General features: G+C 38.4%; 1 protein-coding gene across 6 annotated transcripts in view; it reads left to right on the forward strand.

Moving 5' to 3' along the window:
• The window catches only part of LOC143026596 (coiled-coil domain-containing protein 186-like), a 174,697-nt gene that overhangs the window by 110,364 nt on the left and 51,158 nt on the right, over positions 1-13,175 (forward strand). For all 6 annotated transcript variants that reach the window (XM_076187269.1, XM_076187267.1, XM_076187268.1 and 3 more), the window contains exon 12: positions 5,249-5,371. In XM_076187269.1, coding sequence (XP_076043384.1) covers positions 5,249-5,371 — 123 coding nt within the window. The remainder of the gene's footprint in view (positions 1-5,248; positions 5,372-13,175) is intronic.

Consider the following 13,175-nt stretch of genomic DNA (forward strand, 5'->3'; position numbering starts at 1 on the left):
CCACAGCAGGGCCTGACAGCCGAATCGGATTTACCCCACCACCTCTTTACACCTGCTCTCCTTTTTGCCTCTTTTTATCATGTTTTGTTTCTCTTCTTTTTTCTTTGTATCTGTAATATGTTTCTCTTGTCCTACTTTGCAACCAATACCTGAATGCTTGCTTCTCTTCTACTTTCCTCACTTCATCATCCCACCACCTACCACACACCACACTTCCTTCTATTCCCTCCCATTCTTCGTGTGCCACATAGCATATACATACCCTCTTTGCACTCCATGTTACTCCTTCCTTAAAACACCTCCCTTTCTCTACTCTATCCTCCCACACCTCAGTTTCTCCTTGTACTCCTGCTCCTTTACCTTCTCATTTAAACATTTTACTCTAAGCACCTCTCTACCTTCTGCCATTTTCCTCTTTCTCCACCTATTCTCCATTCTCAAGTTACCTTCCACCAAAAAATTATCTCATATACCCCCACTCTCTCCTTGAAGAACATGGACATCCAGAACTCTTCCTACTCTTCTTTTGGATACCACTACATAGTCCTAAATGGAGGAGTAGAACAGAAATTTTTTAAAATAAAAAGATGTTTTGGAAGGAAGTTAAGAAAGGAGAGGTGAGTCAAGTTGAGAAGAAAAGGTAAAAGGTGCAGATGGACAGATGTCAATGAAAGAGGAGGTGGTAAGAGGAAGATGGGCAAAGTATTTTAGAGAGCTGTTAAATGTGGAGGAAGATAGGGAGTGATTCAATCACTGGTAGCAGCATGAGGCACTAAGAAAAAGATGGGGATGGGAGATGAAAATGGAGGAGAAATAAGAAAAGATGAGGTGCAAGTAGTTTTGAAAATGATGAAAGTAGGTAAGGCACCTGGGTTAGATGGGTGTCATGTGGAGTGTGGGAAGAAGGGAGGTAAAGTTATAGTTGGACTGAAAAAAATAATTATTTCGCTGCAAAGTTCATATAGGATCTTGCATACTGCACAAGAATTAACAAAAAAAACAAAAAAACATTTTCATTCTCCTGGACTGAAGATTATATCTAAAAGAAGTGAGTTACTATATCCTTAACCACTTCACTACGGGACTTAAATCTCGCGGGCAGCAGCCAATGCCAGCCGTACGACGTGTCGTAATAATACTCGCATCATAAAATATAGTCACGTGGCTTATATCGATCGTTCTCTCTTTCACCTGTGAATTTTGAAAACCACAGAGAATGGGATTAAGAGCAGATTAGGGAGAATGTAAAAACACAGGGGCGACTACAATGAATATAATCAAGACGCCGATATGGCAGCGTCGCGAATCCACTTGCTCCTCATGACGCCTACATGTGCGGCACCGTATGGAAGGGGTTAAGTGAGGACCAAAAGGTGACTACAACATTGACAGGTCTAACAGTGGCAAGAGAGGTACACTGGCTGTGTTTCCTAACAACCCACATATTACTGTATTCATTAATCTCATACAAGTTAATGGACTGTTACATAACCCAAATGGCATTCATTTGAATACGTAGTGTCCCATTGTTGTAGAAAATGTTGTATAGTCTTCAGAATCTTCATGTGTCTCTATTTGCCAAAACACTGATTTGATATCTATAGTGCTGAAATACTGATTTTTGGTTCCCAAACTACGAAGTATGTGCTATTACCAGTAATGGTAGTCAGTCAGGTATTGTCTACTTATTCAATTCCCTATAGTCAGTAACTGGACATATGGTACCATCTGATTTTGGCACCAGAATCAATGGGAAGTATATGCTATTACCAGTTATGGTAGTCAGTCAGGTATTGTCTGTTTATTCAGTTCCCTATAGTCAGTAACTAGACATATGGTACCATCTGATATTAGCACCAGCATCAATGGGAAGTTCCATTCACTTTGATTGGGTTCTATGACATCCTGCGATAACATTTCACTGATCAATTTATCTACAGTGGCTAGCTTGGACTATGGTAATCTATAGGCAGGTATATGAATATGTTGAGTCCCTGATTTTAATTTGATCTGATGTCTTTAAACAGTTGTTTTGCCCAAGGCATCCCCCAGCAGAGCAATTGCTTTATTGTGCTTCACTAGCAGTGCAATTAAAATTTATTCTAACTCAGGACAACAAGTAGGCTCTAGTTGACTCTTATATTTTTCTATCAAATCTGTTTCTTCCTGAATTGAACAGATTGATGAAATTGGTGATTCCACCTCTTCAGGACTTGTTTAAAATCTTAATGGGTATTGGACAGACTTGAAAACATCCTATTTGTGTACCTTTTCTTATTCAAAGTACTACATACATATACCAAGGCTTTTTCCCCCTTACAAGGGAGGTAGCCAAAAAGGACAAGGCATAAAATCATTCCCACCCATTCCATCCCCGAAAACACGCCACACCCCTCCACCCTCCCTCCCATCTTAGCACCTCCTAGATGACGGGTCATCCCTGCACCCTGTCCACTGCCCTGGGTCAGAAGCAGTGTCGCAGGACACAGCACATCCACAGCAAGGCCGCTTCATTAAATCGGCGACCCCCCCCTCTCCGTCCCCCCACACACACTACCTCACCCCCCATTCCCCCGTCCATTCCACCTCATGCATCACAACATTTTCCATATACACCCCTGTCTTCTGTCCTCTCTCATCCTTCCTCAACAGACATTCCCCTCTTCCCCAAAGCCCCCTTCACCCCATCCATCTCATCCTAGGACGTCCCCTCATGTTCACTCCCTCCACATCTGCCTTCCATACCTCCTTTACTAGTCTTTCTTCACTCATTCTTTCTATGTGTCCAAACCATCCTAATACTCTTTCATTAACCCTATCTCCCAACTCCCTTTCCACCCCTGTTCTCCTCCTCACCTCCTCATTTCAAAGTACTAATCACTAATATTTCTACCTTGTTCTTGTGTGTCCTATAAATCCCCGAGTCCAATTTCAAACCTTTTATCCTAATTGATTCTGGGATGGTTAAAATTTTGGAGTCTACAGTGACTCTTTTCAACTGCACTTCTACTCTGTTGATTGCTCTGGAGTGCAGTAACGTCAACTTTATTATGCCATCTTCCACAATTAAAGCTTCATTTGGAGTTTATGAATTCTGATTAATTTTTGGTATTTCTTGAACATCCAAGTTGTGTTCACTAAGTGCGCCTTTTTCTTCCTCTAGTGTTATCTGTTTTTTAATAGATCACTCTGCCCCACTGCTATCCAATCAAGCATTGTTATCTTCCCTATCTATCTCAATAGGTTCTCTTTTCACAGATACTGGGTCTAAGTCTGGTTGATTTAAAAACAGGATTAACTGTGATTTTACTAAGATCCCTAATTCAGCCAGACACATGATCATGTCCTCTTTTCTTATAGTTGCAAACCCTATCAATGAATCTCTTAGGAAAACAGATTCTTCTACAAATATTACAGGAATGTGCAAGTGCTCACTTATATACAAAATGACATTAAGACAGTCTTAACTAATGTTTTTAACTGACTTCCTGTTACTCCATGAAATGAGTAATGGATTGGTTCCAAGATTTTCACTCCTGGTTTCAATTGGTAACTTTGCTGGTTATAACATTTACAACAAATTCTGTATCAATAAATATTTGAATAGGTCTATTGAATACTTTACCCACAGTGATGGAAGCTGAGCTGCTGAATCTTACCCAAAAACTTTCATATAAAAATGCTCAGACCCCAACTTGCCTTAACCTCTGTTGGACCTCAGATAAATCTTGCTTCCATCTTGAAGGAAAGGTAAACTCAAAGGCAAAAGTCTTTTGGGGGACCTCCAGACCCATTGAAATAGCCACCAAGCCCCTACACTCCCCTAAGTGCATGGTATGGACTTCAATCTCAGCCAGAGGCATCATTGGACCATTATTCATTGAGGAATCTGGCATGACAGTGACAGTCATCAAGGAGCAGTATGTCGAGGTCCTCAAAACCTTCAAGAGTGAGCAGCTTATGGGAAAGTTCTGGTTCCAGCAAGATGGAGTAAGCTCTCACACCTCAAACCTGTCCTGAGATTGGTTGAAAGAGAACTTTGGTGGTTGTGTGATTAGTCTCGAGACCAATTTTGACTGGGCACCATACAGCCCAGAACTTACCCCCTCAGATTTCTTTCTCTGGGGCTATCTTGAACACAGTGTGTATGTAGGGAGACCCAGGACTATCACAGAAATCAAGAAAACCATCAGGGAGGAGATCAGAGCCTCTGTCAGTTTGTAAGGACGTCATGGACAATTTTGTGCTGTGCCTCAAGAAATGCACAGAGCTAAATGGAGGTCATCTCAAACACATGTTCTAAAATAAAGAAGAAAAATCCAAAGACTTTCATGTTTTGATATGATGTTTTAAACACAATAAACTAGTTATCACCCAAGTTTCATTCAATTTTTGCAGAAAACTAAGAAATGAGGCCTATCAAAATTTGGGGACTGTTTTTTGGAGGGTCACCCTATATGACTTTCAGTTCTCATATCAAAGATCTGACAGCAGAAATTAACAAGAAAACAAACCTGCAAAAATCCATTGCCTCTGACCCAGACAGTGGGTAGGAGAGAGGGATGACCTTTCATTTAAGATAAAAGGAAAACAAATGGCTGATGGATGAAGAGTGGGATGGGTGTGGAGTGGATGCATACCTTGGCTTGCTACCTTCCTTAACCACTCCAATGCAAGTCACATTCTCATGAGTGAGCAGTGTTAGGGTGCCTGATGTATGATGATTAGATGGTGCATTACAATACATGCATTAGTGAGTTTAAAGTTGTAATACTCATTCTTTTTCACCCTGAATGTTGATAACTACAGAAAACATGAACAAGCCTGTAAACAGAATATGGGGGTCACTCAGCTACAATTACAAAATAAATATAATCTAGTTACCAACACTGGCATCCTTGTGCACCCACTTGTGCCTCAAGATGGCAACATCTGCGTCATCGTATGCTAAGGGTTAAAAGGAGAAAGAAGCCTTTGGTTTGTAGATATATGAAATAATTCTCTGAAAAAGCAAGCCCCAGGCTATTGGACATATTAATTTGGCATATTAATTTTCACTGTTAAGTACTTGTACACCCCTAACCAAATTTATTGTATGGAATAAAGATAAGGTATTTTATCTTGTGAAGTGGACTTTTATTATCATACCCATATTTTAAGGACTTAGAATTGAAACACTGGGTTCCAGTGCTTGTATTCATGCTTTTGATGTCAATAAGAATGTCAAGTAACATTCATTTGTTTTCAGGTGGAAAGGCTGACTCAACAGCTGAGAGAAGAAATGGAGAAAGTCATGAAACTCACAACAAAGGCCTCAGACTTGGAAAATGAAATGGTGGTTTTAAAGAAGAAACACAACAATTCTCTCAAGGTGAGTTTACCAGCTACCTAGGCAAGTATTGTAGCTATATATATATATATATATATAATATATATATATATATATATATATATATATATATATATATATACACATATATATAATATATATATATATATATATATATATATTATATATATATATATTCTTTTACCTGGATATTCACCATAAAGAATGTAAATTCATTTGTGCAAATATGTATGTGTGTGTGTGTATGTATATATATATATATATATATATATATGCTGGGACATTGTGACAAGTTGATGAAGGTGGAAAAAGAAGTCAGGGGTCGAGTTCTGAGTTTTTAAGTTTATTCCTGACCGGTTTCACTCAATGCTTCTTCTTAAGAAGCATAGAGCAAAACCAGTCAGGAATAAACTAAAAAAAACTCAGAACTAGACCCGTAACTTCATTTTCCACCATCATATATATATATATATATATATATATATATATATATATATATATATATATATATATATATATATATATATATGTATATATATATGATGTGACAGAATTGAATAGACAAGAGAAATTGTTTAATTTATCAAACAAGCAATTGATACAATTAAAGTGCATATAAATGGTCACAATGTGAATAACTAATACTTGGTTGACATCCCCTTTGCTTTTTTCAATGCAAGGACCCCTCTAGGCATGCTAGTGATTAGTTCACCAGTATCATCTTGTGGGATTTCTTGCCATGTTTTCAGTAGTAATCCTAAGAGTTCAGGCTTTGAAGATGGCTTCCTCTTCTTTTTGTGAAGTTGTTGGTCTAATATGCCCCAGAGGTGTTCAATAGGGTTCATATCCAGGGACTGACTTGGCCATGGAAGTTTCCTGATCCAATTTTGTCTCAGCCTGTTTTGTGTTGCTTGAGCAGTGTGACAAGGAGCTCCATCTTCCATAAATAGGAAGACATTTTTATTCATTCTACCACTGGAGAATATTGAAATAAGTTCCTCCTTTAATATAGAAACATATTTGCCTGAATTGATGTTTCCTTGACACTCCACAACCTCTGATTGCCCATCACTCCAAATTGTGTCCCACACCATTATTGAAATGCCCTCATGTTTCACTGTTGACTGCAGTCTTTTGAGGTCAAACTCTTGACCACAGTCTCCAGACCCACACTATTCCACTGTTAAAAAATAATGTGAATTGTGACTCATAAGAGAATATGACAGTGCTCCAAAAGGCCACAGGTCTCTCCACCATCTGAACTGCCCAATCCTTTCTGCGCTTGATATTGGCTGGATGAAGGAGTGGTTTCTTTTTGCAGCTCTGCCATAGTAACTCAGCATGTGGATATACCTGACAGCTGTTCTGGGACTGACATCAGCTTGTGCTGCTATGTCAGAGGCCTTGCAACGTGGATCCTCTTCAACATTTCTTTTGACAAGATGCAAGGTTCTTTCTGAGGGCCTGGGACAACCTGAATGAAGTTTTGTGCCCATCTTCCCCTCTCTGGTCAATTGTACGATCACTCTATTAACAGTAGAAAGGAATATTGACAGATTTTCTGATATTTTGCATTGACTAAGTCCACCTTCATGTTGACCCACAATACGACCTCACTGAAATTCAGATAGGTCAGGCATGACATTCTTCCAGTTTTTTTTTTTTTTTTCCTGACAATGATCTCGATTTATTGTCATTAATTCCCAATTGTAATAAACGATCCTGTTAGTAAAAAAAAAAAAAAAAAAATTGTGGTTGAATAATTTTTGGTCGATGTGAAGTTTTGGGTGATTTGTATGTCGGCTGTACCTGTGTGTAAGCAGTTTATTTTGTGCTGGCCTGCAAGTGATTCATTTTGTGTAGCATTGCGTGGTGTGGTGCGCTTATGTATGTATAGCAAGGTGATAACTGGGGTAGATTTTATTTTGGCCGAATTATATTGAAAACAACATCAAGGGAACAGCTTGCATGTGTTTGTTTACTAGTGATTCAGCCCAGGGACTCAGCCTAGGCCCATGGCCCCCAGACCCCCAGCCAATGTAGATTTTTTTTTTTTACTATCATGCCTGATAGGTCTACTGCTCCTTTGGCTTGTGGCATCCTTGATTAATCTTGTATGTAAGTAGAAATATAAATCCAGGTAAATACAACATATTAGGTAAACTTGAATAACATTAAGCATTAAATAAGAGCAGAATTGCATTTTTCTCGGTGTCTATTCAATTCTGTCATGTCTGTATACAGGTAGTCGTCGACTTATGACTGCAATTGGTTCCGACTGACCAGTTGTAATTAGATTTGGTCGTATGTTGGACATGTGTTAAATTCCCATAGGAATAGTAGGCTCTTAAAGTCATAATTTACCCACATTTTCTTATACATTATATATTTATATATATATATATATATATATATATATATATTCTGTTAAAAACGACAGCAAAAGAATTATTGATTAGTTTTTTCCGTGAGCTCTCAAGCTTGCGAAAAGTAGATTTTTGGTAGGGGGAAAGGGAGTAAATCAGATTTCCAAAATTCATAGGAAACACAAAAGTTATAATAGACACAAAAGTATAGTACACAATAAACACAATACAAGAAATTAATACAAGAAATACAGCAAAAAACAAAATACAAGCACAACAAAATAGTTATCAAGACGTTTCGCAGATCTTTCTGCATCCTCAGTTGAAGTGAAAAGAAAGGGAAAGGGAGCATATTTTAAATGAAATGGGAAGCACGGGGAGAAGTCACCGTGTTGCAACTGGGGGAAGTCACACGCAGGACCACAAACACTGGGAGAGATCACAAGTTGGCGGAAATGGTACTCGGGGAGGTCACTCCCGGGTTCGGCGCCAATCTGCTTCTCAGTCTTTGGGAACGACGTATGGTAGGAAGTTCTTCCCTTTCGCGGGGAATGGGGAGCCTCTGGGAAGGAGAGCCCGATGCCTTGGGATTGTCCATCTGGCTCCTCCGAACAGGTTTCATGCTAGGGAGGAGGGCGAAATCATTTACCTGCCTATTAATGGCAGGTTGCAGCTCCTTTATCCATATGGCTTCCAAGATAGCCAAGCGCTGAGGGTCCTCTTCTTTTGCCACAACTTCGGTGTTTTTTACCATAGTCTCCCTATCGAGGTGGCGTCGATGCTGGGTCCAGTGGTGTTGCTTGGGTCCTCCGTGTTGCAAGTGCATGGTGATTCTTCTAGAATCCTACCATACGTCTACGTGGGAAGGACGACCACCACATTATCTAGAAGAATCACCATGCACTTGCAACACGGAGGACCCAAGCAACACCACTGGACCCAGCATCGACGCCACCTCGATAGGGAGACTATGGTAAAAAACACCGAAGTTGTGGCAAAAGAAGAGGACCCTCAGCGCTTGGCTATCTTGGAAGCCATATGGATAAAGGAGCTGCAACCTGCCATTAATAGGCAGGTAAATGATTTCGCCCTCCTCCCTAGCATGAAACCTGTTCGGAGGAGCCAGATGGACAATCCCAAGGCATCGGGCTCTCCTTCCCAGAGGCTCCCCATTCCCCGCGAAAGGGAAGAACTTCCTACCATACGTCGTTCCCAAAGACTGAGAAGCAGATTGGCGCCGAACCCGGGAGTGACCTCCCCGAGTACCATTTCCGCCAACTTGTGATCTCTCCCAGTGTTTGTGGTCCTGCGTGTGACTTCCCCCAGTTGCAACACGGTGACTTCTCCCCGTGCTTCCCATTTCATTTAAAATATGCTCCCTTTCCCTTTCTTTTCACTTCAACTGAGGATGCAGAAAGATCTGCGAAACGTCTTGATAACTATTTTGTTGTGCTTGTATTTTGTTTTTTGCTGTATTTCTTGTATTAATTTCTTGTATTGTGTTTATTGTGTACTATACTTTTGTGTCTATTATAACTTTTGTGTTTCCTATGAATTTTGGAAATCTGATTTACTCCCTTTCCCCCTACCAAAAATCTACTTTTCGCAAGCTTGAGAGCTCACGGAAAAAACTAATCAATAATTCTTTTGCTGTCGTTTTTAACAGAATATGCCTCAGAGAGAATCTCCTGCCACGCTTCACCAATATATATATATATATACATATAGGTAGTCATCAACTTACGACCTATGCGACTTACGACTGATCGATTTTACGACCACGAGATAGTCAATGATATTTAAAATTTAATAAGGTAATAGAATTGCAATGTTATGCCTGGCAATGCAGCACAATTACTCCGCATGCCACGAGACACGAGTACGATAGTTTTGGCAGGCTGCCGGCAGCGTAAGCATCCCAGCCAGCTAAATATTCTTTCATTTTGTTTGTTTCAAGTAAAATGTTTCCTAATTTTGCATTACATTTTGTATTTTTGTATTTTATATGTTTTGCAGTTAATAAAATGTAACTAATTTTTTTTATGCCTAGGCTAGTTTGTTGTCGATAACAATATGTTCAGTACAGTACGTGAACAAAAAGAATGTGTATTGAAATAAATTTTTCCTAATTTTGCCTTGCATTTTGTATTTTTATATGTTCTACAATTAATAAAATGTAACATTAAAACTTTTTTTTATGCCTTATCTGTTATCGATGACAAAATGTTTGGTACAGCATTTTGTATTTTTATGTTTTGCAATTAACAAAATGTAACAGTAAACTTTGTTTATGCCTAGTCTGTTGTTGATAACAATATTTTCGGTATAGTACGTAAACGAAAAGAATGTGTTTTGAAATAATTTTTTTCCTAATTTTGCCTTGTAACCAACAAAAAAGTATTTGTAGGTCAAAGATGATAGGACTTTATTCAGTATGCGTAGGCCTAGGCTACGTTTCCTAACGAAAATTATAAAAAAGTTAATGAATATTAGACAATGTAGCTCAAAGATAATAAGATTTTATTCGGTATGCATACGTTTCCTAAAGAAAGTCTGATGGTAAAATAATAAAAAGGTTAAAAAATACAGTATCAAATATCATAGGTCAAAATGATAGGATTTTATTCAGTATGCTTAGGCCTAGGCTACGTTTCCCAAAGAAAATCAGATAACATTATAAAAAGGTTAAAAAATACTATACAACCACTCCTCGTTTAACGACGACAATTGGGACCACTGTCGCCGTCATTAACCGAATTGGTCATTAACCCCTTCCATACGGTGCCGCACACGTAGGCGTCATGGGGAGCGAGTGTATTCGCGAGGCTGCCATATCGGCGTCTTGATTATATTTATTGTAGTCGCCCCTCCATAATGACATTCTTTCTAATTCTTTTGTAATCGCATTTTCTATGGTTATCAAAATTCACGGGTGAAGAGAGAACGATCGATATAAGCGGTGACCATATTTTATGATGCGAGTATTATTACGACACGTCGTACGGCTGGCATTGGCTGCTGCCACCGAGATCTAAGTCCATGACGCCTACGTGTGCGGCACCGTATGGAAGGGGTTAAGCGAAAGTGTATACATATATGTACATGTACTGTATGTACAATGTCCAGCAATACAGGTGTCTTTATTTTTGTGTATTTTCCCTATTTTATACAGTACATTAAAGCTTTATTTACTGTTTTGATAGTAAAGAAAGCCCTCAAATAATGCGGTGGTTAGGTTCCTGAAATTACCGTGTATGACCAGATCCGCGTATGCTGACATTCCATATTAAATACCGGGGTATTTTTTAGTTTCGACCATGGGTGCAATACAGCAATAGAAAATTAATTATCAATTTTGTAAATTAAAATGTATCAACATAATATGCAATTTTGTGGGCGGAAATGAAAATAAAAAAGACCTTGCTACAAGCAAATATGCTAATGAACGAAGTCAGTAGCATAGGATCGGGACGCCATCTTGTCTGTCCATTAACGGCCTCGGTAGTTCTGATAGTACCTCGCCAGGTACATTTTCTTGAAGGAATGTTATGGAGCGAAGATACATGTATTCCTTCAAGCTGCATAAACTTTGTATACCCCGCAAGCTGAAAGAGTGGTTGAAAAGCCCGCCAACGTCTCTCATGACGACGACAACGAGGACGAGCCGGATGACATTTAATTTGCAGGTAATGATTTATTAAACACAGGTTAGTTTAGTTTAGGTTAGACGAATTTATCATCCTTTCATTTCTTCGACGTCAGCATCTATCATAAGAAACATGGCATACCATTCGTCCGACACGACTTTATTACTTACGAAATCTGTTTTTTTTATTTCCGCTCACAAAATTGCATATTACATTGATACATTATAATTTACAAAATTAGTAATTAATTTTCTATTGCTGTATTGCACCCAAAATATATCCCTTCATATACCAAAAGCCTTGGTATATGTATGTATGTATGTATATCGTGCCCATGGTCGAAACAAAAAATTGACCAATACCGGTACATACTGTACCCCAGGTAGTTTTTGCAGCTTGCAGGATGGTAATGTAGACCTAAGCTTCAGAACACTTTACCTCACAGCTAATATCCACCGTACAAGTTCAATTATAACATCATATAAATTTGCCTCAGCCAACTTATCGTACACGACGTCGTAACTTCGAGAGATTTACGTTAAACAAATATTGGTCTGTCATAAATCCCGTCGTTACTCTGCATTGTCGTTAACCGAGTAGGACGTTAAACGAGGAGCGGTTGTACAACATAGTTCAAAGATGCTAAGATTATTTCAGTATGCTAAATATAATATACAATATATATATATACATATATATATATATATATATATGTGTGTGTGTGCGAGTGTGTATACAGTAACAAAAATAATATTTAACCCCTTCCATACGGTGCCGCACACGTAGGCGTCATGGACTTAGATCTCGGTGGCAGCAGCCAATGCCAGCCGTACGACGTGTCGTAATAATACTCGCATCATAAAATATAGTCACCGCTTATATCGATCGTTCTCTCTTCACCCGTGAATTTTGATAACCATAGAAAATGCGATTACAAAAGAATTAGAAAGAATGTCATTATGGAGGGGCGACTACAATAAATATAATCAAGACGCCGATATGGCAGCCTCGCGAATACACTCGCTCCCCATGACGCCTACGTGTGCGGCACCGTATGGAAGGGGTTAAAGGGTGATATATATATATATATGTATATATATATATATATATGTATATATATATATATATATGTATATATATATATATATATATATGTATATATATATATACATATATATGTATATATATATATATATATATATATGTATATATATATATACAGTGGCTGCGAAAAGTTTGGGCGCGTAATTAACGAGACACAAATGTAAACACTTGTGACATTTAAATAATCATTTAAAGACCTATAAATGGCTTATTACATACCTTATTTACCAAGCAATTTTCCTTAAAGACCTATAAATGGCTTATTACATACCTTATTTACCAAGCGATTTTCCTTTAAGCTTTATGACCTCCAAACGTGCCGGGATGCATCTTGCCAGGTTTTGTACGTGTTGAGGAATAATATTATCCCAAATATCCTGTGTTTCTGTTTTTAGCTGAGCTACAGTGGAGACGTCACAATCTTGAAGCTGTTTTTTAATTATATGCCATACGTGCTCAATGGGATTTAGGTCTGGAGAATTTCCAGGCCATTTTTTGAAGTAATCAACACCACAGTCTTCTAACCATTGGGTAACAAAGGATTACAAAGGCGGAGCATGCCGACAGGAGACCTTTTGATCCATATCTAGGTCGGATGCAAAAAAGAAAAAAAAAAATCATATTAATAATAAATAAAAACTATAATAATGTAAATAACAAATAAAATACATAAATAAATGCATAGGTATAGTTAAAATAATAAACAGG

The sequence above is a fragment of the Oratosquilla oratoria genome, chromosome 6, assembly GCF_046742065.1.
Source record: "Oratosquilla oratoria isolate Oo_2021 chromosome 6, ASM4674206v1, whole genome shotgun sequence".
NCBI lineage: Eukaryota > Metazoa > Arthropoda > Malacostraca > Stomatopoda > Squillidae > Oratosquilla > Oratosquilla oratoria.